This window comes from Triturus cristatus, chromosome 6 (assembly GCF_964204655.1).
Source record: "Triturus cristatus chromosome 6, aTriCri1.1, whole genome shotgun sequence".
NCBI lineage: Eukaryota > Metazoa > Chordata > Amphibia > Caudata > Salamandridae > Triturus > Triturus cristatus.
Genome location: NC_140589.1, coordinates 221,387,727 through 221,415,614, shown reverse-complemented (window position 1 = coordinate 221,415,614; position 27,888 = coordinate 221,387,727). Strand labels below are relative to the sequence as shown.

The 27,888-nt window shown below is 43.8% G+C and overlaps 1 protein-coding gene across 2 annotated transcripts in view; it reads left to right on the top strand.

Annotated features, from left to right (window-relative positions):
* LOC146816680 (adhesion G protein-coupled receptor F5-like) overlaps window positions 1–27,888 on the top strand; it is an 873,687-nt gene that overhangs the window by 365,181 nt on the left and 480,618 nt on the right. For both annotated transcript variants that reach the window (XM_085610573.1, XM_085610572.1), the window contains exon 4: window positions 19,637–19,789. In XM_085610573.1, the coding sequence (XP_085466699.1) occupies window positions 19,637–19,789 (153 nt within the window). The remainder of the gene's footprint in view (window positions 1–19,636; window positions 19,790–27,888) is intronic.

The following is a 27,888-nucleotide window of genomic DNA, read 5'->3' as shown; positions in this document are numbered from 1 at the left end:
GAAGTAAATTAAGACCAGCACTCCCATTAGGTTAAATGCACCTTAGAATTTATTGCGATGAAATAAATCAACAAGCGCGCTTCGGCGTCAGCCTTCGGCAATTGACGTCATTGTTTGGATTAGAAGATATCCAGCCAGCGGAGACCCTGTTATAAATATAAATATATATATATATATATATATTGCTCCTCCTCACTCGAGTAACGAGTAATGCGTCTTTGTACCGTTGGACTACGAGTCTGTTTTCTAATGCACTGGAGTTGTAGTCATATCATGTGACGTGTCACGAGCACAAGAAACTATGTAAATAAGGCACTCGAGTTCAGTTGAATTGTTGGTGATCAAGCCTGCTGGGCAGGCGAAACGCGTACAAATCGGCTGATTGAATAAAACTTTATCGAGCTCAGACACGGCGTCGTCATCCTTTGGCTGCTGGCAGAGGTTTGGTGGATATATATATATATATATATATATATATATATATATATATATATATATATATATATATATATTCACTGAAAAAACCATAGGTTTCACACATGTTATAGTTAGCGGAAATTTTACTGATAAAAAACCAATGAAATTCCCCCGTTATAGTTAGTGCAGGCAACTATAACTCACGCGACCGCAATCCTCTGCTGATGCTAATACTGTATTTAGACACTTATTTACCCATGTCTTCTTCCATACATTTTTAGCTATACATATATTACAAATATTTTCTTTTCATAAAGACACATATGTCATCAGCAGAAGATTGCGGTCGCGTGAGTTATAGTTGCCTGCACTAACTATAACGGGGGAATTTCATTGGTTTTTTATCAGTAAAATTTCCGCTAACTATAACATGTGTGAAACCTATGGTTTTTTCAGTGAATTTGCAAGGTTTTTTAAATGCTAATTCCTAACTATAACGTGTGTGAAACCTATGGTTTTTTCAGTGAATTTGTACGTTTTTTTAAATGCTAAGTTACTTTACGCCATTCATGGCGTGCGCGCCCACTTAACGCAGTTTGTTCCGTGCGCGCACGGTGCGCTTCGCGCACCGTGCGCGCACAGTGAGCACGCGGTGCGCTTTGCGCACCGCGCGCCCACTTTACGCAGTTAGTGCCGTGCACGCACGGTGGGCACGCGGTGCGCTACGCGCACCGCGTGCCCACGTTACGCTAGATGGGCCATGTACGCACGATGCGCTTCGCGCACCGTGCGCACATGGAGGACATATGATGCACTTCGTTTTTAAAGGTAATATTTTAATTTTTCGCATTAGTTATAAGCCATGCACAAATGGTACCCTTCGGGCACCATTTGCACACGGGGTGGAGAGAGTGTGGATAATTTTTTTTTTTAATATATTTTTTTTTAATCTTTTCGTTTTTTACTTATGTGATAAGCCATGCACAATTGGTGACCTTCGGTCACCAATTGCACACGGGGTGGGGTTAGTGTGAATATTTTATTTTTTTTTATATTTTTTTACCGTACGCGTACGGTAAGCGTAATCGGCGAAATTAGCGAAAAAATAAAAATTCCGTTTTTGGCCTTGGGGGATCTTTGGGGACTCCCTGTACATGGCTATGTGTGTGGGAGCTGTCAAAACAGCCCCTTTAAATGTTTTTGTGCTTTGTTTGTTAATCATCTCTCTCAGTGCGAGAGAGAAAAAGGCGGCCGCCGCTTCCTGGTTTCGGCCGATTCGAATGTTTACTAAGATCTAAGAGCCAATCATAATCGCGCTCGCGCACGCCACCGTACGCGTACGGTAAGCGTACCGTAAGCGCACCGTAAGCTGGCTCAGATATATATATTGATTTAAAGGCTATTTTCTCAGAATCTACTGAACAGATTTACACCAAACCTACAAAAGGCACTTCCTTGACCTGAGGACTACCTCTCTGCCAAATTTCTAGTAATTCTGTTCAGCCGTTCGGGCTGTAGCCCTGTCTAAAGGTCCTATGGAAAAATGCATGGGAAAAACGTGTTTTGGGACCCCCCTTTTATCTCAGCCCCCGCTTGACGAATCCCCCCGAGACTTTCAGGGTAGGAGCGGAGCGTAGCGCCCCACCTATTTTGAAAAATTCGCGAGGATTCGTCGACCGGCGCCAAAGTTATTCAAAATAGAATGTTGCGGATTTCCTATGGAAACGTGGTCCTAACTATAACTACCTACTGGCGACCGCCAGTAGGTAATATATATATATATATATATATATATATATATATATATATATATTATCTACTGGCGGTCGCCAGTAGATAGTTATAGTTAGGACCGTGTTTCCATAGGAAATCCGCAACATTCTATTTGGAATAACTTTGGCGCCGGTTGACGAATCCTCGCGAATTTTTCAAAACTAATGGGGCGCTACGCTCCGCTCCTACCCTGAAAGTCTCGGGGGGATTCGTCAAGCGGGGGCTGAGAAAAAAGGGGGGTCCCAAAACGCGTTTTCCCCATTCATTTTCCCATAGGACCTTTAGTCCGAGCTACAGCCCGAACGGCTGAACAGAATTACTTGAAATTGGGCAGAGAGGTAGTCCTCAGGTCAGGGATGTGCCTTTTGCACGTCTGGTGTAAATCTGTTCAGTAGGTCCTGAGAAAATAGCATTTAAATCAATATATATATCTGTAAGCGCGCTCCGTGCGCTTACGGTAAGCTTACCGTACGCGTACGGTGCCGTGCGCGAGCTCAATTCTGATTGGTGGTTACATGACTGTAAACATTCGAATCGGTCGAAATCAGAAAGTATCGGCCGCCATTTTCTGTCTCTCGCACTGAAAAACAAAGGTTGATAACATGAAAAGGGGGCAACAAAGAGAGTTGCAGACCCCCTAGCGTTCGTCAGGGGGTTCACGAAGGACCAAAAAGTATGAAAAATAAATGTAATAATTTAAAAAAAAAATCGCGGAGTGCGCGTACGGTAAGCTTACCGTACGCGTACGGTAAAAAAAAATTAAAAAAAAAAAAAGAATTAACAATCACATTTAATATATAAGTCTAAGGACCCCCAAGGGAGAAAAAAACAATTGATATTTTGTAAAAAATGTCGAGGCGTGCACTGTACGAAATGCGCAATGTGGGCGCAAAAATTAAAAATAAATACATAACTTAGCATTTAAAAAACCGTACAAATTCACTGAAAAAACCATAGGTTTCACACACGTTATAGTTAGGAATTAGCATTTAAAAAACCTTGCAAATTCACTTAAAAAACCATAGGTTTCACACAAGTTATAGTTAGCTGTATATTTCACTCGTAAAAAACCAATGAAATTCCACGTTATAGTTAGATCAGGTAACTATAACTTGCGCGACCGCAATGCACAATGTGTCATTTCAGATGTCATCATTGATGTCATGAGTAATGTCACTGACCATGTCATAAGTGATGTAATATGTGACGTCATCAGCAGTGCATTGCGGGGGCGCGAGTTATAGTTACCTGATCTAACTATAACGTGGAATTTCATTGGTTTTTTACGAGTGAAATGTACAGCTAACTATAACTTGTGTGAAACCTATGGTTTTTTAAGTGAATTTGCAAGGTTTTTTAAATGCTAATTCCTAACTATAACGTGTGTGAAACCTATGGTTTTTTCAGTGAATATATATATATATATATAGTTCAATATCCTCAAATAAGGCGCGCTCTCAGAAGCAGTTAACCAGCAGTAATTTATTTCTCAATATTACTCGTTTCGAAAGTTTGCACTCTCTTGATCAAGAGAGTGTAAACTTTCAAAGCACGTAATATTGAGAAATAAATTACTGTTGATTAACTGTTTCTGAGAGAGCGCCTTATTTGAGGATATTGAGCAAAATTTATGCCGGCTGTTGCTCTACCAGCACGACGCGCCACCAAGCAACGGGCAAATTTCCCAGGAGGAGCTGTTTGGAATCCGAGCATATATATATATATACACACATTATCTACTGGCGGTCGCCAGTAGATAGTTATAGTTACAACCTAGTTTCCATAGGAAATCTCAAAATTCTATTTTGAATAACTTTGGCGCCGGTTGACGAATCCTCGCAAAATTTTCAAAACTAATGGGGCGCTCCGCTCAGCTCCTACCCTGAAAGTCTCGGGGTGATTCGTCAAGCGGGGGCCGAGAAAAAGGGGGGGTCCCAAAACGCGTTTTCCCCATGCATTTTTCCATAGGACCTTTAGTCGCAGCTACAGCCCGAACGGCTGAACAGAATTACGTGAGATTTGGCAGAGAGGTAGCCATAAGGTCAAGGAAGTGCCTTTTGCAGGTCTGGTGTAAATCTATTCAGTATTTCCTGAGAAAATAGCATTTAAAAGCATCTCAATATCTATACGCGCGCTCCGTGCGCGCACTGTGCGCGCACCCTGCCGTGCGCGAGCGCAATTCTGATTGGTTGTTAGATGTCGCTAAACATTCGATTCGGTCGAAACCAGGAAGTGTCGGCCGCCATTTTGTCTCTCGCAGTCTGAGGGGGTGAAAAAAAAGTTGGAGAACATGAAAAGAGGGCAGAGTGGACAGTTCCTGACCCCCTAGCCTTGGTCAGGGGGTCACAAAAGGACCCCAAGGGAGAAAAAAACATTTTTTTCTTTTTTTAAAAATTCGTGAGCACGGCACGCACTGTGAACTGTGGGTGCTCGGTGCTCGAGTGCCCACAGCGCGCGCACGGTGCGCGCACCTCGCGATTTAAAAAAAAAATTATAAATTCACGGTGCGCGCACGGTGAAAAACCTGAAAAAATTTTTTTTTTATAAATACATAACTTAGCATTTAAAAAATCGTACAAATTCACTGAAAAAAACATAGGTTTCACACACGTTATAGTTACGAATTAGCATTTAAAAAACCTTGCAAATTCACTTAAAAAACCATAGGTTTCAGACATGTTATAGTTAGCTGGACATTTCACTCGTAAAAAACCAATGAAATTCCCCCGTTATAGTTACTGCAGGCAACTATATCTCATGCGACCGCAATCCTCTGCTGATGACATCAGATATTACATCACTGATGACATATGTGTCTTTATGAAAAATAAATATTTGTAATATATGTATAGCTAAAGATTAATGGAAGAAGACATGGGTAAATAAGTGTCTAAATACAGTGATGTAATATCTGACGTCATCAGCAGAGGATTGCGGTCGCGTGAGTTATAGTTGCCTGCAGTAACTATAACGGGGGAATTTCATTGGTTTTTTACGAGTGAAATGTCCAGCTAACTATAACATGTGTGAAACCTATGGTTTTTTAAGTGAATATATATATATATATATATATATATACACACAAATATCTTTTTCTCCCGGTTGACTCCCTCATGTAATAGTGGAGAGGTGTGGCTCACTGGTTAGAGGCGGCAGATCCGTAAGCAGAGAATCAGCCAGGGACCAGGGTTCAATTCCCGACGCGGCAGGGTCGTGGACCAGGGTCAAAACGGACTCGATAATTCTCGCCTCGGTACCTACTCTAACCAGGAACACACTCGGCAACTCTGGGCATTAGCTTGCCTCATCTCCACAACGGCCCCCCACATTCGCTGGGGATGCCTGGTTTCACCTTGGAGATACCCTGGAGGGACCATCTCACAGGGATAGCCAGGACGGGTTCCCCAGCGGTCTACAGCGCCAGGACGCCTCAGGGCAGCAGTGCGCTTTACAAGACACATACATTTACATTTACATTAATTGATTTTCGTTGGTTCATAATAAATTTGGCCTTAGCTCATAAGTAGTGAGTGGAAGAGGAACTGTAGTCTGTCATCTATTGCCACATTTTTGTCAAATAAGATTTTCACTTATTCAATCATTTTTTTTGTGTTCGCATTGTATGAGTTGGTACGGTGTTATTTAGGTCTGGTGTGTAATGTAGCTACAGTTGCCATGGGCCCGGGTCACAGAACCTTTTTGTAATTCAGGGCTCTGAAATCACAAAGTCTACACAGAATTACTAGATATTGATTCATAGAATGCGAGATCTGTACATGGTTAGGTGTATGGCAGTCAGCTACGCTTGCAGAATTTCTGCTGTATGGGTGGATATTTCACAGTCATACAAATACATGTTGCAGTAAATAAGTAGTCCTTCCGTAGTACTCTTTTACATACTTTTGTGAATTGGCCCCAAACCATTTAAATAGTGTATATTCAGGAATATTTATGATCAATTAATAAAACTGGAAAGTCCTGTGTTATCTTTGGACTTTCAATAATAAAACAAGCAAAACCATTTCCCATAAGTGGCAAAGACATGCAGGTTCTGGTCCCTAGAATTTATTTCCCCTTAGCTCTGTAATTCCATTACACACTTTTCCTTGTAAGTGCAATCGCAGTTGACACCTCTGTGACCAGCGCTCTACGGGTTCTGCTGAGAGGCCAAGGATGGGCTTAGTATGTAGTAAGAACGTCTGAATGACACATTTTAAAAGACACTGTCAGAAATGTGCACTCTCTTATCTGCCTCAACTCCAGAGTTGAGTCGTGCCATCATGAACACCAATCTACTTCCGGAACCCACCCAACGCCCAGAGGCAACTCAGTACGAAGTGTGCGCTATACACGTTTTGGGAGGAAGAAGGGTGTTAGAAGGGTGGTTGGAGGGGCAAGAGGGTGTTGATTTCGTGTAACCATTCTTTTAAGCGACCTGTGTAATATACTGTAGGAGAGCTAAGACCCACATCAGTTAATGTATGAAGCATTCTTCTGAAACACAAGAGTTTGAGGTCGTAATCATTAATGTAACAGGCCTTATAAGTCATCAGAAATGTTACTGTGCAGTTACACTGCGTATCACGACTCATGTACAACGAAACTATAGTAAAGAAAAACAAAAACCCAATAAAGTTTGTTTTAAAAAAAAAAGTGTGCGCTATACACGACTCCTGTTACATTTAACACAAACATTAATGAAACATAAATATGCAACAAAAAAAACACTCCTAGGAAATAGGAACACATACACCATGCAACGTGTAAAATGTAAAAGTGACTTCAACCTAAGTTGGATTACCAAAAGGGTTCTTGCACACATTGTTGAGAAATAAATCATTATATTTACATGTATAAAGTTAAAGGCTCGCAAGACGTGGCTCGGGAGAGCCCCATATCATAGTCGGACATTTGACACTGAGCAAGGTCTGCCTCACACATATTAAAACTGACATATGCTTTCTATCTATCTATGTTTTTAGGTCTCGCTGAGCCCAGCGCATGCGCTGGCTCGGAGAGACATTTTGTATGTGAGTTTTCAAAGCGCTGCTGGCTGGCCTAGCGCTTGCGTTCATGCGTCCATGTACGCGCGCTAGCCTTCAGCAGCACTTTGAAAACTCGTGTGTCATCGCGATCACTTTCGCTTTCAGAGCGATCGCGATGACGCACGCGCACACACAACTGCCGCTTCTCCCCCTCCCCCACCACATATCGCATCTCCGGCCACTCGCGCTTGGCCAACGCTTGTTATTAAATGAAGCTCATCCAGCTATACAAATGCTTTATGCAGCGCTGAACCATTAAATAAAAAACCCCGGCTAGGCCGCCTCCGAAAAGGGTTAATTAGGTTTGATATTGAGTTATTCCACAGGCAATCCTACACAGGAGAACATTTACTTCTGTTTTGGATCATTAAAAATTGAAATTGAAAAATAATATAAATGATGCACGATTTCATACAAGCCTGCTCTTTAGTGCTGCTTTACAGAGCCGCATCTCATTAGAAGCACCCTGCGTAAAACACCCAGGTGGCTATTAAGCTTAAAGGGCTAAGATTTCAGCTTTCACTCCCTAACAAGGGTGAAGTGTGCTGGGCTGTATGCATCAATTAGAACATGTACAGCTGAAATGGGCAGGCTGACTTATGTCTCGGAGCGCTCTTTTCTTTGTTGCTTCCCAACAGTCACAAATTCGGGCATTTTACGGAGAATAACTGTACAGTTCCCATCACAAAAGACTTTTTCGTTTTGCATTCATGGTTTTATGCAAATCATCCGAGTTCTAATCTGCAGAGGTCGTGCTGAGGTTTGCAAACAGCTACGTGCACCCTGTGTTTAGTCTCTTGCTGTCATTGGTTAGTTTTGCACGTTTTTATAATTCTGTTTTAAATCTCCTGGATTCAACTTTAGTTGGTAGATACTGGCTGACGAACTGAGGTCGTCGTTGTCATATAGTTCATGTGCTCGCTTTTTTGGGGCGTTTTATTCATCAGTGCGTTTGGCATTAAGTGTTTCGCAATCTGCAAATGTATTTAAAGAAAGGTGCCCACACTGTTGTTTTCAAAGGATGTCTTTTCACAGTCCTTAGTTTATGCTCTTATACTGCCCTCTTATGGATAACTTATTGTGTCTGTGCACATCGATCACTCGCAGTTTCGTCACTTTCACAGACTCCGGTGCATTTGGCACCTTCAGGACATATTTGAATTTTGGTTTCCTACAGCAACGGCGAAGAATGAACCTTTTTTTAAAATGTTATTATTAAATAACGACTGGACACGTGCAGGAGCGACAAGGTGACCTGTTCTTGACGCAGAAATTTGAGCATCTCAAATGTTGACAACTTAAAAAAAAAAAAATGCCAGCCCTAGGAAAAAAAGCTATCACTGTCCCAGTTGAAAAGAGGCATAAAACTGTTTGTGCAATGATTCGGCTGTAGGTTTTATCCACTGCCGTCACATACTTCAGGCACCAAATAAAATGCAGCACCTTGGGTATAGGCCCCATGTGCAGGAGACCCATGCACGAGGAATATCAGCACTTCTCACATGCTGCTGTCTGACATCCACGGCTAGGGCTGGAACCCATCTCCATTGTCCAGTTTGATTGGCTGGATCAAACTGATTTACAGCAAATCCATCCGAGCTTTGATACATCTATGACAGTTTCATTTCACTGATTTCATTAACGTGAATAAAACCAGCCATGCTTTCTGCATAACTGCCTTTTAATGGCTTGGCCCTGTCACCTGCCTGAATATGAATCCCCCTGACTTATTGCTCCACAGAGGGAACGAGTAATGGGTATTTTGAATGTGATCAGCACAGTACAATGCAATTAAGGAAGCAGTACTGCTCTGTGCCTTTAATCCTGAACTAATTTGAATTGCAGTTTGATAGCACCGTGAATCCTGCATAATTATGTAGGGTGCATATTAAACTCTGTGACAAACCAGGGAGGCTTTTTACCATCACAGCTATGGTAGACAAGTGAAGGCTGCAGTCAGATAGCCAACTGCTGGACTGAGAGCTCAATTAATAGACAGCCAGTGACAGCAGCAGGCTGAGAATAAAAACTGGCGCAAAAACATTGTTGAAAATTTCATGTATGGAGCACGTGCTTTGGAGATTTAATTAAATGCCAATTGCAAGTTTTGTTTTCCTTGCCTATAAAGCGCTCCGCTGCACCAGGCATCCAGTCCTTTAAAAGGCTAAATGTATTTCATGAATCACGTTTCATGTTTTAAATATGCAAAAGTACACTAATAGGATTTATATTTTCTTAGGCATTCAGAGACCGAGAGACCTGTGATGAACTCGGGATTGGCTGGCCCATTTGGCCTTTAATACTAAAATGCCTGGCAGCTGAGTTGTATATCTGGAGTCCTAGTCACTATTAGACATTTTTAGGTCTCGCCTGACCCAGCGCATGCGCTGGTCTGGCGAGACTTATTGAGAAGGCTCCAAAAAGTGCTACCAGGCTAGCCTAGAGCTACAGTGCATGTGCGCAGGCGTGCGCGCCGCGCGCTTTGATCGCGATCACTTTCACTTTCACGGCCGCACGGCTGCTTGGCATAGCCAATAGGTCTCGCTTTTGGGACCTTATAAGTATTTAGTTATGCAACTGTTGTATGGCTAAACACTTATAAGGTCTCAAAGGCGAGACCTATTGGCTATGCCAATGCTTGTTTGCCTGGCTGCAGCTACAGACAAAAGTCCTGCTCCTCTAAGCTGATTGCCAATACAGGCCTCCAGCACCCACCAGCACAAAACACCAGCCAATAATAGAAAATCCTTAGATGTCTGTAAGATGTGATACATCTTGAGAGCTCTCTGATGATGGAATTCTCTCTATCATAGTGATAGTATTATAGAAGAAAATTTGCCGATGGATTCTACTTCCAGATTTAGCAACTATCTGGAATCATTAATGACAGGCAACTCTGGGTACAGGAGATTCATGGAGCCATGCTTGCCCAGCTTCATCACCGTGCTCACAGACATCCCTTCCGTCTGTTTAGATGCTGTCACGTCATCTCACCTCTTCAGAGTTCCAGAAGAGTCCTCCAGGGTGTTTTAAAGGGCCCTGCAGTGAATTATGTCACAATACATATCAAACCCCAAACAGACATCATAAGACACACCCACATTGTAATGTGCCTATTGTTCGTCGTTGTTAGAAATGCAGGGCTGGGTGAGGTGAAGATAACTTTGGTTGCTCGACCCCGCCCCCTTCAAGGTGCAAATCAGTCATCTTTTCCCTTTTAAATAAAACGTGGGTCTCCCTTCCACACTGTCAGAACACCCATACGGTGTCCTAACATTTTCTTTAGAAAACCTACAGAGGGGAGATAATGGCACACACAGCAAACCCCCTTTTAAAACACCTCCTCCTTTAGTTGTCACTTCCCTAAATGCTGAATAAGGGCCTGGTTTAGACTTTGGAGGACGAGAACCTCTGTCACAATTGTCTGTTGTGTTACAAGTGCATTATATCCTACGGCACTTGTAATACGGCACATCAAACACACAACAGGTGGTAGGAAGAGTGTGTGTAATATGTCTTACTACTGGCAATCGCTAGGGTTGTGTTCCAACCCATCGTTCTTTTGCCCACCATGCCACCTGGGTTTGGACCCAGCCATAGGCAAAGGAGGCTTCACCTTACTTCAGTAGGAACAGTCCAGCCCTAACTGCCATGTCAGGTCCTCCCTGAACCAGAACACATACAAAGCAAGATCGGTTCACCCTGATTGGAGCATGTCTGTCGAGTGTAGCTTGGTTTCAGTGGTACAGTGAGCCCAGGAGCCACATCTGGGCATACCCTTGCCATTTAGGGCATACATTAAAGACACAAAAAGCTCTAAGAACAGCACTTTCACTAAGACTAACCACTCGCAATCACTCAGGGTGGTAGTCCAACCCATCGTTTTTTTGCCCCCCATGCCACTTCAGTGTGGACCCAGCCACATGCAAATCTGTCTTGACCCTGTTCCAAAAGGAACAGTCCAGCCGGAACTGCCAGGACAGGTCACAAGCAGCCGAAGACCAGTTTTGCCCTGGCTGGGGTTGACAGTCGGGTGTAGCTTGGTTGCAGTCTCACAGTAAGCACAGGTCCTTCATCTGGGCATACCCTTGCCACTTAGAGTGATACATCAAACACACAAAACGATATAGGAGGAATGCTTACAATAAGTCTAAAAACTATCAATTGCTTAGTGTAGCATTCCAACCCATCATTCTCTTGCCCATCATGCCACATCAAGCTGGACTCCGCTCCAATAGAAATAGTCCGGCCCAAACTGTTGGGCTCCGTCCTTTCAGCAACTCAATATTGGTCTTGGGTTGCTTGTGTTTCAGTTCAAGAAGGACCAGACCTTGCAGTTTGGGAATTCTAGTCCAATGTCCTTTGTTACACTCTCACATGTGAGAAGGAAAAGGAATCTTCTTAGGCAGTGCAACTGTGCTGAGGTCTAACCACTATGCAATGCAATGTGGCTCACAGTGGCATAAAACAGTATCAGTGCACATGCAACGCAGAGTGGGCACCATTATAAAAATGAATTTTCCATTTCTCTAGAAACAAGGCCAGTGTTTAATTTGAGCTGGTAGTTTCCGGTGCTCTGCATTAGCACTTAATTGTCGGCACCAGCACTTAATTGTTCACATGGGCACTTATTACAGCTGCCACATGGTAGCGCTGTTTTTTAATTTAGAGATGAACCAAACAGCAATTGTTTATTGATTCAGTATGCATTAAAAACAACTAATACCTGGCGCCCAAGCTATTTTTATAGCTTTGGGGGCCAATAATATTCAGAATTTCATCACTTGTAGCAGTGTGCTGGTTCCTAATTGTGTAGATACTGTCATTGGCAACGCTGGCAGTGGCATTGGGTGGTGCAAGCAACAGAGGCCTCCTGACTAGAGCCCTGGCACATATTTCTTTACAAATTAGGCACTGAACAAGGATGCACAGACTACTTATTCTGGTTTCATGACACTTACTAAAAACATGCTGCCACCTCACATTCTAATCCTTAAGTAAGACATGGGAAACAGCATTTCACTGACAAAGAGTGCTTTAGCCACAACGGAACATTGGGGATCTTCCCATTCCTTTAAAAACAAGCCTGGGCAAAGCCAATAGGTCTGGCGTTGGCCCTCATCCACTTTAGGTCTCGCCTTGGCAAGCGCGGTCTGTGCAAGACATAAAGGAATCTGTATGTTGGCTCAAACGCCGTGGAATTTCTCCTGCCCCTTGCTATTTGTTTAACTCTGGCATTGCTGTTCTTATCTTTGTTTCTGTTGGCTGTTGATCCGATACATCACTTCCGTTTTTATTGGAAGCAGCAACGACCAACTACTGTGTTATTGCGCTGTCTGGCTTTCTTAGTTTTGTTTAGGGACTACTTGTTCCTACAGCTATCCACTTTCGGTGTATTCCACTGTTACCTGTTCTTGTATTACAGTGTTTCATGTCTGTTGTGGTCCCACCGTTATTATCTTTAAGCCACCGTATTTGTCCCTCACCGTTGCATGCCTCTTCTTTTTTTTATTATTTAGCTGCGCGATTTGCTTTCACCGCGCGCTTGTTTATTTAATTATTCAGCCGCGCAATTTGCTTTCACAGCGCTCTTGTTACGATTGCCAGATGGGAAAGCCCAGTGCTCCGGCACCTTTCATCAGTAAGCACTGACCGGCTGACCTCACATAAAACTGCAGCGCTAGAAACAGGCGAGAGAAGTCAGAGCAGACCATACACACTTCTAAAAATCGAAGAAGAAACAGTTTTGCAGTAGCTGGTAAAACTATGGCGCACGTTTTGTTTTGTAATTAGATCCGAAGAAATTGAGTCAGCAATGCATTAGTAAACATAAGGCGACACAGGACCCTCAGCCACAGCAGACTGCCTCTTTTGTGCGCACGGCTCTGGACGATCTCTGCTGCTAGAGAACACTGATTACGTCTGCAGCAGTATGGAACAGCAGGTATTTCTCTTTGTTTTCCGCTTGTTTTTCTTGTGTCACAGCGATATCAATGGCTCTCAGATGCCAGTATTTTATTTTTTGGGGGGTTTAAATCTGTTCCGTCCCTCACTCACACTCCCACCATGCACCCACTCTTCACCCCTTCTTCCCTTTTGCTTCTCAGCGCCCCTCTCCCCCGCCCCCCTCGTGAGCACACAGGAGTGTGTTATCTTGGTTACACAGCAGTGTAGGGCAAGCGTTTTCACTTTATATTTAAAGAGCCTCACGTCGAGTCTCTTTTCCAGAGCCCCTCCCTTCCACCCCTCACAACATTCACCCACCACAAATTAAACAAGGTAAATTTTAGCTGCTATCTGCTCAGCCCGTGTTTTAGGAATGGTTACCTTTGCTCTGTTTTAACACTATTTTTTGTTGTTGTTCTGTTTTAACCTCTCTCCTCTGCCGACTTTCCCTCCTCTTTCATTTTTTCTTCACTCCTCCTTCTCAAACAATTCTTTCACCTTTACCTCTCCACCAACCCTCTCTCACTGACACTTTATCTTCTCACATTTCCTACCCAGGCGCTCCGGCTCCCTCCACCATCTTTTCTGTACCCCCTGCTCTGCGTTCCCTCTCCTAGGTTGGCCCCACCCCATCTCTTCCTCGAGTTTTTCTAAAACCTCATACATTTGCTGATGTGTGCTGCAATGTCTCTTTCTCGTAATATACACTCCCACCCCTGTCTCACTTAGCCCCCTCCCTTCCAGACACTCACCTGTTGCTCACTCAAATGGGCAAAAAAGTCCATGTGATTGCTCCCGTCAGTCATACATATTGTAGGTGTGTTGCAAAGCGCATGGCGGACCCCGAAAGGTAGCTTCTGAGCGCGGATATCTACACTTTTATTTCTGTTTTGCCAGTAAACAGTCACATAGGAAGGAAAATTCCTCCCATTGCAAGTGTCTTAGTCCTAAAACAAAGAAACAAACAACAGGAGTAGACCCGTTATCCCAGCAGAGACCGGGCGATAATGTTTAACAAGACAACAATGTCTCAACTGGAAATCATTCAGAGGCAAATTTCAGATCAATAATGAAATCGCAAGGGAAAGGACGGGAGACCACCAAGAAATTAGAAAAAGGGTTTTGTATTGCAGGTAGTTATAGCAGCACTACGGTACAATAAAGGTACAAATGACCAAAAAACACAAATGTGAGCACTGGGCGTGCTGGTGATAGTGAACGGCGCAGTGAGCACAATAAGTGAAGACAGCGTGAACGGCGATAAAATGATAATGACAATATGGTCAAAATATGATTATGTACAATCAAATTTAAACAAATTTGTAAATGACCACAGAAAAAAGCCAAAGTTCTTTGCTGGGGGTTGTCGATGGCGTTTCAGCCTGATTGATTCCAGGCCATCATCAGGACAATGGTCATAGATAAACGTGTGCTGTGGAGAGAGAGGAGAGAAAAAAAGAGAGGGGAGGGGGGGGGGGGGGGGAGGGGTTGTGTTTTAGTTGTCTAAAAGAGAAAAAGCCCTAAACGCATAGCCCAAGAAGAAATGAAAGAGAGCTAATTACCTGGGCGTAAATTTGGTACACGAATTCCAAGGGTAGAAATAGACCAAGATGTGAAACAATCGTAATTTCTGAAGGAGGAAGAGAGGGACAAAGGGGTCCGAGTTACTTAGCCATGTAATCTCAAATGGGTAGAGGGGGAAGTGAGGGACACACAAGTAATTACCAAGTTGTCAATGAATGCTGAACATCAAGGAGGAATGAGGCCAGGGAAAAACCGGAATTCGGGAGCCTGGCGTGGGCACCAAATCAAGCCTGGGGAGGGGAGGAGAGGCAGAGATTAGGGAAGGGAATTAATTAATTATATGCGCCAAAACGGAATCAAGAGGCGTCTTCTACGTGGCCTGTTCTTACCTCTGGTGAAGTGACAAAGGACTGAATCGCTGGGGATCGCATGACTCGGAAGACAGGAACAAATCCTATGGACGGACGAATCAAACGTCCATGCCGGTGGCCGCAACCGCTACGAAAACATCATTTAGAGCAACGTGTCACGTGATCGGAACAAGTCCGGGAAGGAACTAGACCTGTGACTAGCATGGGTTGAGCGGTGCCCCGGGGGAACAAGTGAAGCGGAGTGAAAGACGGAAGTGAGAAGTGAGAAAAGGTTGAAAAAACACCGAGAGTGGACAGTTCGAAACTGCAGTCAGCCACAATGAAGAGTAATAAACACTTTTGGTAATACATCAAATCAGAAATTAAAAGTAATCAAAACTGAGGTGGGGTAAAGGGTAGGGGGCGGGGGGGGGGGGGGGGGTGGAAAGGAAAAGGGAGGGGGGGAGGATGGTTCGGGTGGGGAGTGAGTCGGGGGAGAGAGAGGGAGAGGGAGTGGGTAGATAGCAAGAGTGGAGGGGTAGGGGCGGGGGAATAGCATAACAACATACAAAACGAACATTTTATAATACAAATAAAAATTACAAATCATTTTAAAACACGTCATATATGCAATAATCAGAGAATAAAATAAAGCAAAACATGGGAAGGGAGAACAATGGGATTATAATTAGGAAAAAAGACAAAACTGAAATAATAATAACGGGCACCAAGATAATATATTTGCTCACGATTATATCAATTTGATACAAAGAGTACCGCAAGAAAGGAAGGGAAGGGAAAAGGAGGGGGGGTGGTGTGAGGAGAAATGATGTTTTCGTAGCGGTTGCGGCCACCGGCATGGACGTTTGATTCGTCCGTCCATAGGATTTGTTCCTGTCTTCCGAGTCATGCGATCCCCAGCGATTCAGTCCTTTGTCACTTCACCAGAGGTAAGAACAGGCCACGTAGAAGACGCCTCTTGATTCCGTTTTGGCGCATATAATTAATTAATTCCCTTCCCTAATCTCTGCCTCTCCTCCCCTCCCCAGGCTTGATTTGATGCCCACGCCAGGCTCCCGAATTCCGGTTTTTCCCTGGCCTCATTCCTCCTTGATGTTCAGCATTCATTGACAACTTGGTAATTACTTGTGTGTCCCTCACTTCCCCCTCTACCCATTTGAGATTACATGGCTAAGTAACTCGGACCCCTTTGTCCCTCTCTTCCTCCTTCAGAAATTACGATTGTTTCACATCTTGGTCTATTTCTACCCTTGGAATTCGTGTACCAAATTTACGCCCAGGTAATTAGCTCTCTTTCATTTCTTCTTGGGCTATGCGTTTAGGGCTTTTTCTCTTTTAGACAACTAAAACACAACCCCTCCCCCCCCCCCCCCCCTCCCCTCTCTTTTTTTCTCTCCTCTCTCTCCACAGCACACGTTTATCTATGACCATTGTCCTGATGATGGCCTGGAATCAATCAGGCTGAAACGCCGTCGACAACCCCCAGCAAAGAACTTTGGCTTTTTTCTGTGGTCATTTACAAATTTGTTTAAATTTGATTGTACATAATCATATTTTGACCATATTGTCATTATCATTTTATCGCCGTTCACGCTGTCTTCACTTATTGTGCTCACTGCGCCGTTCACTATCACCAGCACGCCCAGTGCTCACATTTGTGTTTTTTGGTCATTTGTACCTTTATTGTACCGTAGTGCTGCTATAACTACCTGCAATACAAAACCCTTTTTCTAATTTCTTGGTGGTCTCCCGTCCTTTCCCTTGCGATTTCATTATTGATCTGAAATTTGCCTCTGAATGATTTCCAGTTGAGACATTGTTGTCTTAGTCCTAAAACAGGCCTGATTAGGGTGCAGTGGTGTCCTCACACACCATTGCACTAGTGCCACTGCACCTGCTGCACCAATGAACGCCCCAGTCCGTTCACTCTTCTGAATGGTTCTGTCGCTCTAGTGGGGTTTCGTAACCAGGGACTTGACCGGTCATGGGTGCAGGAGACACTGCGGTGGGATGCCAGGCTTGGGTGTGGTTGAACAGTCACAACAGAAGCCATGAGCAGCCAGACCTGCCTGTGACTCGACTGAGCAGTCATGATGGACAGGCTTGAGGGCACCGCGCTTTATGTTGAACATGCACCTTTCACCAAAGAAGCACTGTCACAAAAAAGACAACTACAATCAACATTTAGCCAGTTCTCGAGACAGCTCTGGCAGCGGGACATTCCGTGGAGCGTTGGTACTGATCTCATCTCAGCAACACTCACTTCACCGGCCAACATCACCCTTGAGTCTGATCATATATATCTTTAAGCTTCCCTGGTATTGCACCCGCGCACATCTCAGTCTGCCTGCAGCTGGGGAAATGACTTCCAGTTTAATTTCTTCCGGAGGGAATGTTTACTTTTCCAACTACGTGTCAGTCACAGGAAACAAGTGTTGTGTTCCCGACCGTCTGTTTAAAGTTGCTCAGAGCCAAAAGCGAGGCAGAATCACACGCACTGATCTTCTAAAGACTTATGACTGCGGGAGGCTAGGTAAGTGTCACTTCTGAGAATCTGCTACTGGATCTGGATGGCTGCCAGTGGTTCGATTTTTTAGCCAAATATTTTTTATCCCAGTTTTCTTTTTCTTTTCGCTTACAAAAAATAACACTTTAATATATTAAGTAAAGAACCATTTTGTTGCGTGAAACATAATATCAAAAACTATGGGAAAAGGCGACCCCAAAGTAAACTTGTCCCCATGCTTCATTTACAACGCCAATAGCTCTAACGCAAGCAAATGCGAGACCTATTGCATCTCCAATGCTTGTTGGCTTTGTCAGTGGATGTGTTCCCTGTGAAAGGGCATAATATTGTCATTTACAATGAAGTCAGCCAATGGCTGAAGTGGGCCGACCCATTGTCGCCATTATGTATGTTGTATTGGGAGGGAGAAAATTGTGAATGACACAATATTAGGCCAACGACTAAATAAGGCGGGTGAAGAGCCCCTATAAGCAAGTATACCTGACACATGTTTTGTAAAACCAAAGTGGCTTGGCTAACACCAGATCTAAAAATGAGGAAACAAAAAATATTTCTCCAAATGTATTGTGTTCCACAATCACTCATGGTTGACTCTCATAGTCTTAATACCATCTTAGACTATCTTGGTGTCAAGGACATCTATTATGCTCGTGCATCAACTTAAGTAAAATCATGACTCCTGATGCCTATAGCTCCTATGGTTTCCAGTCTTATTTTAAGTTGGGATTACTCCTTAAGGAGAGCTGTACAGTGGCATAGCTGGGGCGAAGGGAGTGGAGGGGTGGGGAGGTCCCGGCTGGCACTGTTTTTAGGGGCATAAGTGGTGAGCAAGTTGTGTCTGTCGACTACTACCATGCCCCTGCCCGAGAACAAGTCGTTCGTCTGCTGCTAGACCCCTACCCGTACAAGTCCTCCGTCGGTCGCCACCCCCACCAGCCACGCTCTTACCTGCAACAGGCAGGAAACTTAGGGTCCGCCCAGGGTAGCACTTTGTGGGGATGTTAGAGACCTTTAGATATCCCACCTTCTCAATATAGTGTTGTTGCAATCCAGTTGCATCCACACATGTTTACAACACAACGGCCAGTTGATTATGAGTGTGACCTCACATGTTACCCAAGCAGGCAAAGTGTTTAGTTTTGAATCCCATTGTGGTAAACTCTTTGGTTATAAGATTCACACTTTGAGAATCCTTGTTATGCCGTTTTAGGAAGGGTTTTATATTGTTTTTGATGTGAAAGTGTATCCCGCGTGCCTGTTTTACGCTTAATATTAAGTGTAGAATGATGTATAATTGTGTCAATGGAATATGACAATGTATCAATTTGGCTAGTATATGTATGGTTTATGGAACGGTTCTGACCTAATTATAAACTCAGTGTTTGCTTCCTTCACCCATGTTTCCAGCACTACTCAAAACTCAGAAGTGAAAAAAATCTGCTCTGTTGATGCATTTTCCAGATTAGGTTGACTTGTGGGTGTAAAGGTGTGTGCATGAGAATTGTGTAGCTTAGGATCTGTGTCATTACGCTTGCAGATTTGTTTTCACGCCTAAATCAAATTTCAGTGAGCAAAGACCTTTGTGCTTGGAGAGTAGGCTGGTGTGAGTCAGAGGTTGATCTCGGGTGTTGCTGACTGTCGGAAGGAAGGTTACGAGACGCACTGCACACCAAGTGGCCACAGAGCAGGCGCGCAACACCCATTGGACTCAAAGGGCTTCAGCCCCCCCCCCCCGTCGTGTGTGGCAGCCCGGGATGAGACAGCTTCCCGGGCACACACAGCCGCACCCGAGCACTTCACAGGCCTTTAAAAGACCATTTGCATGTTAATGAGGCCTTGCTGTTGTTTCACCCCTTCTAAGAGCCCCTGCAGCTCCACTGTGCCTACTGCTTAAAGATTCAGCCCCCCCGAAATGTTTTCTTAGCCCCCCCCGAAATTTGTCTCTCGTTGCGCCTCTGCCACAGAGAGACTGATCATTCTCGACTTTGGTATAACTTAACTCACGACGTCAATGTGTGTTCTTTCATCAACAGCTGCGCCGCAAGATTATGTTGTCGATATCGAGGTTAGCTTTCCGAATTCATCATTCATGGAGTCTTTCAAAATGTTTCTGAAAGAGCTAAATGATGCCAATGCCTTCCCCGCCTCCGATGTGATTAATATAACGGGCATTGCGGTTACGACAGGTAAGTGTCTTTGAATAAAGCAAATCTGTTTTTTTTCTAATAACACTTACTACGCAGATCAAGTTTCCACTTTGTAATGAAAATTAAATTCATGTCGCCATTTTAAAATTGTGTTTTGGAGCTTTTAAACACGTTAGTCGTGTCTTTCCTTTAGTATGATTTTTTTTTATATGTGTAGGATATTAAAATGTACTTTGAGTGGTGGAATAACAAAGTAACATATTTCCATTAAATAACTAATAAAAATAATTTGTTTAGCTGGTTTTGTGAATAGCTATTAAATATATCAGCAGGCATAAGCAGTCCTGCCAACAAGTACCACGTCTCAGGCATTAGACTAACGCATTTTAGTGTGGTACTCCACATTACCGCACTGAAATGCATTGTCACGCATATCTGTTGCGTCTCACACTCTCACATGTCACTGAAAGTACCAAGTGTTGCAGCTGGCAGCACGGCGCCAGTGTGGTGCACTGTGTACGATGTACTCTCCCGCAGGTTTAGGGCTCGCCCTGTGAGCTAAGGCAGTGCTGGCAGGCTCATACTCACTCAACAGCACTAGTGCTACAAATGTATCATGATTCATTATTTTGATTATTCCCCCACAGCGGGGCTCTGACTGGCAGCGTGACGTCATGATCCAAGGTTGTGTCCAATGACAGCCGGGCTTAGTCAGGTTGTTTGCTACATGCCGACGCAGCGGCGGTCGTCACATCCTGCTGCCAGAGTGGGAAGTTTTGAGGAGGGTGTGGCTTCAGGCTAGGTGGTTTGTCGGTGGCGCTGCAAATTCAATGATGGCGCCGCTTGCAACGCTGCTGCAGGCAGCTCTCACCAGCCTGGGCCGCCGTCATGCTGTAGCTCAGCTGGTATTAATTTTACCCCTGCCAAACTATTGCAGCCGACTCTACAATGTCCAAATAAATTCATATTTCAGCTGCAGAGATGTCAAGCTACAGGGAAGTTGGAGGTCCTATCACCGCTGACCTGCAGCAGTCACGAACCCACCTTAGACCTCCCCTATTAAACCACATGAGTACTTTTTCTTGAAAGTTTTCAGTACCCCCCAAACTAGTGTGCCAGGGTGGTGTGGCAATTCAGTTGAATTTTTTCACATTTTCTCGAGATACCCAGAGCGAAGGAGATTTCAGGCAGGGACTAATTTAGTTGACGCAATTCAGCCAGTGTTTTAAACGTACTGGGAGTTTTCTCCTGGGGCGTGCTGTTGTACTGCAGTTTTTTTATATGGCGCAAAGTTGACCCAATTTTATTGGAATGCTTTATTTAAACCACAGTTACATTACAAGGATACATACATTTGTTGGGCACATGGGGCCCGAGTCACAGAACTAACTTAAGACAAAATCCTAAACTTACTACCATTTTGGTATTCACAGAAGGCACTTACTCATTTTGGTATTCACAGAAGGCACTTACTCATTTCGGTATTCACAGAAGTTAGGAGTCCTAACTTTAGGACTCCTAAATGCCTTCTGTGAATACCGAAAGTCTTAAAATTAGGATTTTTCTCAGTTTAGTAGTAGTATAGTTAGGACTCCTAACTTTAGGACTCCTAAATGCCTTCTGTGAATACCGAAAGTCTTAAAATTAGGATTTTTCTCAATTTAGTAGTCCTAAGTTTAGGACTCCTAACCATAGGACTCCTAACCATACCAAAATGGTAGTAAGTTTAGGATTTTGTCTTAAGTTAGTTCTGTGAATCGGGCCCATGGAAAGTAAGTGGTTTGCATCGTGAATGCAGGATAATCCACAGCAGATTTGGTTTGCCTTCTTATGTAATGCCATACCAAATTGCAGGAGCTGATGCCCCACACCCCTCCTGCAAGGCTTCTATAATGGTGGAGCTACTGTAGATTCAGCATTGAGCACACAGAGGTACCCAAAATCTGAATGAGGAGGGGCGGGACTGGGGGGAGTCTGAGAGGAAGAAAGAATATATAGCCATCAGTTTTCGGTGTGTATCCCATTACCTGCCACCTCGAAATGATGGCTTTCTGCTGTTCAGAGCGGGGAAGGGGGTATTTGTTTTCAATTCAAAGAGAGACAAACTCCTGGAAATAACTGTTTAGGATAAGATAATTAGGTGTGGTTGTACAGTAAGGCAAATATAGGACTGGCCCTATGGCAACATCAAGAGAGGGGTCCATCCCTGGTTTGTTTTCCACTTTTTTTCAATACAATGACTTAGCTTTTCAATCAATGTCTTATTTTCTCTTTACCATGTTAGGGATGCTAACATTGCAACCACACTGTGTAATATAATAGAAATGTTCAGTAAGGCACTCCTAGCATAGTTCAGTGAAGGAGGTGAGACTGATCCACACCCACAAGTCCTCCTGTTATTGCACCGTAGGTAAGCAATCACCAGTCAGCTCCATGGAGCTCCTCAGACACCACTTCCACTCTCTGCAATTCTACAGCTCTGTCCTTAACCTTCCACTTCATATATTAGCCTTCTGAACAGAATAAAGTCTCATACATGAATTCTTTTGACCTCCTCATCAGCCCAACATGCTCACACCACCATCCTGTGACGTTAACCTCCCAGAACACTTGAGCAGGCAAGAGACATCATTGTCAACTGATCAACACACTCAATGTGCTACAGAATATCACCCAACCAACAGACTCCAATAGTTACATCATGGACTTCATCTTTTTGACATCACCAACCACCCAGTCAAGCCTTTCATACACCTGAACTGAACATCTCGCCATCTTCATCATTGAATGCACATAGGATCTGTTATGCTTATACTTTATGTTCAATTTTCCTTCTAATGTCACGTCTTCACATTTCTTTCTTACTGCCTGTTTTTTTCCCAATCAATAATGTTTATGTAATTTGAAAAAAATAGACCTGTCTTTTTGAAGAAGTAACTAATTTACTGCAAAAATAGTGGATTTCAAACTATAATTGAATAAAAGCGAGACAAACATATTTTTTTTTACTTCAACTGTAAATTGGTTTGCTTATTCACTTCTTCTTATAATTCACATCACGCTTCTAAGGGTAAATCAAACATATCAAGGTCAATGCAAAAATTGCATGAAGCATTGTCTAAATAAAGATCCTAGACTCTTCTTGAAAACTGTTAATTCAACTTTCTTCCAATGCTCCCACAACAGTAGTATTAATGCCACAATTATGCCCAATGCTTGGGTACAACACTTCTCTAGCCTATATAGCATTAATGGTGAACATTGTTCCACTTAAAACTATTGGAACCCAATAATGGTCATGGGATTTTAGAGCTGGCACGCCCAACGTTTGATGACGTTAAAAAGGCATTAAATCAGACTGTAAAGAACAAGGCATCTGGCCCTGATGGTGTCCCTGCCGATCTGTATCTGGCCAATCCTGTCCTTTAGCTCCCTCTTCTGAAGAATATTTTATGCTGCATAGCTTCCCCGGGCCCTCAAAAATTTTAGGCCACTGTAATTATAGTTCCCATCTTTAAAAAAGGGGACAGGTCAGACCCAAGATGTTATCGCCCAATCTCTCTAATTGATTGCACTTGTAAACTGATGGACAGGGTCATCTTAGATTGTCTGGAGACTTGGGTAGCTGAAAGTGGGAAGTTTTTGGACATACAATACAGCTTCAGGAGGGGCCTGGGAACTGTTGAACAGTGTCTCAACCTCCACCTGGTCGTAAGCAAGTACACAATAGCTAAGACTGGATCTCTTTATCTCGGGTTCATGGATCTTACATCAGCTTTTGACTGGGTGCAGAAAGGGAAACTATAGGAAACATGCTGGATCTTGGCATTGATCCATCTCTTGTTTATTTTCTAGCCCAGATGCAGCAGGATGTGACTGGGAGGGTCAGGTATGGAGTGGGTGTGGAACTCACAGCTCCCATTAAGATGAATCGTGGGGTCCGTCAAGGGTGTGTCGTTGCCCTCTTTTTATGTTATCTTTATATTACCGGCTTAGAAAGTTATATTAATCAATGGCATGCTGATGTTCCCAAGATAGGTCCTAGAAATCTTCCGGCATTACTCTATGCCGATGACTGTGCGTTAATGTCCAGAACCATTGTGGGCTTTCAAAAGCTTGTCACTAGATTTAATGGTTTTATGACTGAACTGGGCCTAAAGACTAATACAACCAAGTCTTACACCATGGTGGCAGGCAAACCTCCCCCTTTTTAAAATCCTGTTTTATTAATAATGAAAGGTTGTCCTATGTCCCAACTTTTTCGTACTTGGGAATCCCTTTTGACCAGAAAAGTACTTGGCACCATTTAGTTGAAACAAGGGTTAGTATTTTTATTCAAAACCTGGAGGCGTTATTTAGGTTTACAAGGAAATTAGGCTCACGACCGATTGATTCAATGATTAATATTTAGAAGGGCTGCTCGTGTTCTGTAATTTTGCATGGGACTGGAGTATGGGGATCTTGCAATCCGGCTCACCTCCAAGCAGCTGAGAACAGTTTTCTGAGACGTTTATTAACAGTTCCAAGTAGTCTCCCCATTATCTTTTTTACATAACCAACTTGGCTTGACTCCCTTAACTCATCGTATACAAACCGCACCAATTTTATTATGCCATTTAATTTGGGCAAAAGATGAGCAGGCCTTAATCGTGCAATTATATTGGATTGTTTTAGACTCGATTACATGCTGAAGATACCATGGTTTAACTACATTAAAAGGCAGTTGGAGACAGTGGGGATGGTGGACTGTTTTTATAACCCAGAGTACATTGCAAAGATCCCAAAATCTAGCTGAAAAAGGACTTTTTATCTTGTCTAAAGTTGTCTAGTGAGCGTCTGGAGATAGGGAAAAATCGAGTTTCTGAACATTTACTTCTAGTACGCTCGCCAAGTGTTGAGCCCTATCTCTGTTTTTATTTTTGTCATGTTAGAATGTTTTATCTTATCAGATTCAGGTTTGCCATTGTGCACCTCTTGGTCTCCTATCCTCGCTAAGCTTACTGTGATGCTAAGCTGGATCTATGCCCATGTGACTCAATATTTGAACAGAGTACGCTGCATTTCCTGTTTTTCTGTCAACTCTATACTAAGCCAAGTGGGAATTTATCACCCCCCTATTAAAATTTTTAAATATTAGGAAGTGCCGGCCGCTCCTTTATCACCTCCAGCTTTTAAATTACAAATATACCTGTTTGATGGTCTATAGCTATATTTCCACAGCTGTCCGTTTATGGAATTTGGTTGGTAAATGACTTTTTTGTACTCTGATTTTAATGAATTATTTTTGTATTTTTTGGTTTTAGGGACACAAGGTTGTTTTTTATTGCATTTTCCAAATTACAGAAACATGTGAAGAAAATTATAAAGACTAGAACGTTTCAGTGTAGCAATACGGTATGATTATAGTTCAACATTGCACTTGACAGCATATCCAATTGTTGACATAGCTAAACCCATACAACACCAGGTACAGATCTGCACACCAATATTACCCACAGGATAACCAGTGAATTGATACATTGATTTTGAAAAAGGGTACACACATTTCAGTTGTGGCTTTACGTATTCACAGGTCCTGTGGGTACAGGCTGTTTCTGAGTGGGGGTGCCGTTACTATCCTGTGCTGCCAATAGGTAGGTTTGAAACAGTTGCCAAATGCCTACAGGCCGAGAAGCCGGCGGCTGCAGCTGCGCATATATGTCGCTTGTGGTGTTACAGTAGGTCATACTATGAAGCTATGTATTAATTGTGGGAGCCTGTACACAGGCCCACTTGAGAGCTATTTCACGCTTAGCGATAAGGAGCGCTATGGCAACAAAGCGGTGCTTGGACTTGGGAAGATCAAAAACGTATCTCAACAGCGCCAGTAGAGGCGATGGCACAATCTCAACCGCCACCATCTTAGATAGTTACCCAAAATTGACTTCCAATAGTCCTCTATTCTAATACTAGTCCACGCCATGTGCGCAAAGTCGGCCTCCGGAGAGCGACACCTCGGGCACGCATGTGAACGAGAGGGGTCCATACGATGCATTTTACTAGTGGTCATGTACGCCCTCCACAGAAATGTAAAATGCAGCAGTTTATGGTTGGGAGACACTCAACGCGTTTGTGTACTACACCGACCCCATTGCACATCCATCAATGGGTAACCAAGATCCCTCCCCTTCGCCGCTTGCACACCCGCATCATGACTCAGGAGCAGTCCTTCTGCCTCCTTATACATCCGGGCCACTAAATGGCTCCCATCCCCTCCCTTGTAAACCCTGGTTATAATTGTGAAATCAGGGAGCTCCAAAGGGTAATATCCATGCTTGCACACATCACCCACTGCACTCTCAGCAGTACAAAATGGTCCATCGTAGTCGCGGTTCTAAGACTGGGGTCGTCAGTGCGCAAAAAACTGTGCCCACCAGGAAACAAATTGAAAAACGTGATCATCTAAAAGTTGGCCAAGATACGCTTCACTAGGGTCTCCTGTAGGATGGGAACCCAACCATTGCCTGCCAGTGGTAGCGCAGGGGAATATAATGCATGACCCCCTGTCACACGCTGCAGTTTATGCCATGCCCAGCTGGTTGTTGACACTGTCTGGATGTCTTGCGGGTCCCGTGGGAACCCCCGTGGCAAAAGGGTGTTGAGCGGAGACAGAAGTACTAAATCGGCCTCAGGCCTACAGTACGGGATCTGCACAATAACTGTGTTGCGCAAAGCTCGCCTGTGCCACTAAATAATAGATCGGCAGATTCGGTAACCCAAACCCTCCCCTCTCATATAGGAGTATTAAAGTGTCCCAGCCAATGCGCGCCTGTTTACCACCCCACACCAATCACGTTAACAGCGTGCGTAGGTTGGTGAAAAAGCTATTATATAGCGGTATGGGGATATTTAGAAAGAGATACAAAAATTGTGGCAGTACCACCATCTTAATTATGGCTATCCTTCCGGCCATTGTTAGGGGCAGTTGCAACCAGCGGTCTATGTTGCATTCCAGTTTCTCAACCACAGGGCCATAGTTCAACTGTAGGATACGATCCTTGTCCCTATGGATGTGGACTCCCAGGTTCTTCACAGAGTCATCACACAAGGTCAGTGGATAATCCACCGTTCTAGTACAGGCTGCCTCAGTCAGTTGGAGCACTTCTGACTTCTCCCAGTTTATATGAACACCCGATTTAGTGCCATATCTCGTCACCACCCGGAGCAACGGTGTTAAATTAACATCCAGGTGCCGTACATAAAAAATAATGTCATCAGCGTAGAGAGTGAGTAACAAATGCCCATGTTAAATTGCAGCCCTCTATGACTATGCCCTTCTAGCAACTGGCACACCAGTGGGTCGATCGCAATTACAAATAGTAGGGGGGATAGGGAGCATCCCTGTCGCGTTCCCCGTTTGAGTGGAAACGCTATAGTCATTGTGCCATTCAGATGGATATGCACCGTGGGCAATGTGTACAGCAGCTGGACCACCGCCAAAAACCTCTCCAGCACCCCCAGCCTCCCCATAGTTGCTTATAAAGAGGCCACTCAAGCGAATCAAACGCTTTCTCAGCATCGAGGAGGATGGCGGCCGCCGGAACCGTTGGCAAGATCCTATTTAGCGTGGCGAACAACGTACAAGTATTTAGGGACGTGGATTTGTGGGGAATAAACCCCGATTGGGCTGGCAAAATCAGTTTCTCCACAATCAAGGCAAGTCTGGTTGCCAGCATACGAACTACATTTCAGTACGTCCTTTCCGGGTTTGGGTAGTAAAATTATAACCGCTTCTCTCAAAGTGTGTGGAAGGACTCCGATTCTAATGGCCTTCTGATACATATCAATAAGATGGGGCACTAAAAGACTCTTATACTTTTTGTAGAAACAACCCGTGAATCCGTACAGCCCAGGCGCTTTGGATTCATCCAACGCAGTGAGGCCTTTTGTTACCTCGTCTTCCGAAAAAGGCTCTACCAGGAATTCCTGGTGGGCCTTGTCCATCCATATAAGTGAGACCTCATTGAGATAGTCACTATATTCTGAGGGGACGTCGGCTGTTCTGGAGGTATATAACGTTATATAATACTTAAGTACCTCTCTCAATATCCCTACGTTACACATGATCCGCTCCCCTTATTCCCCACTTAATTCTGTTA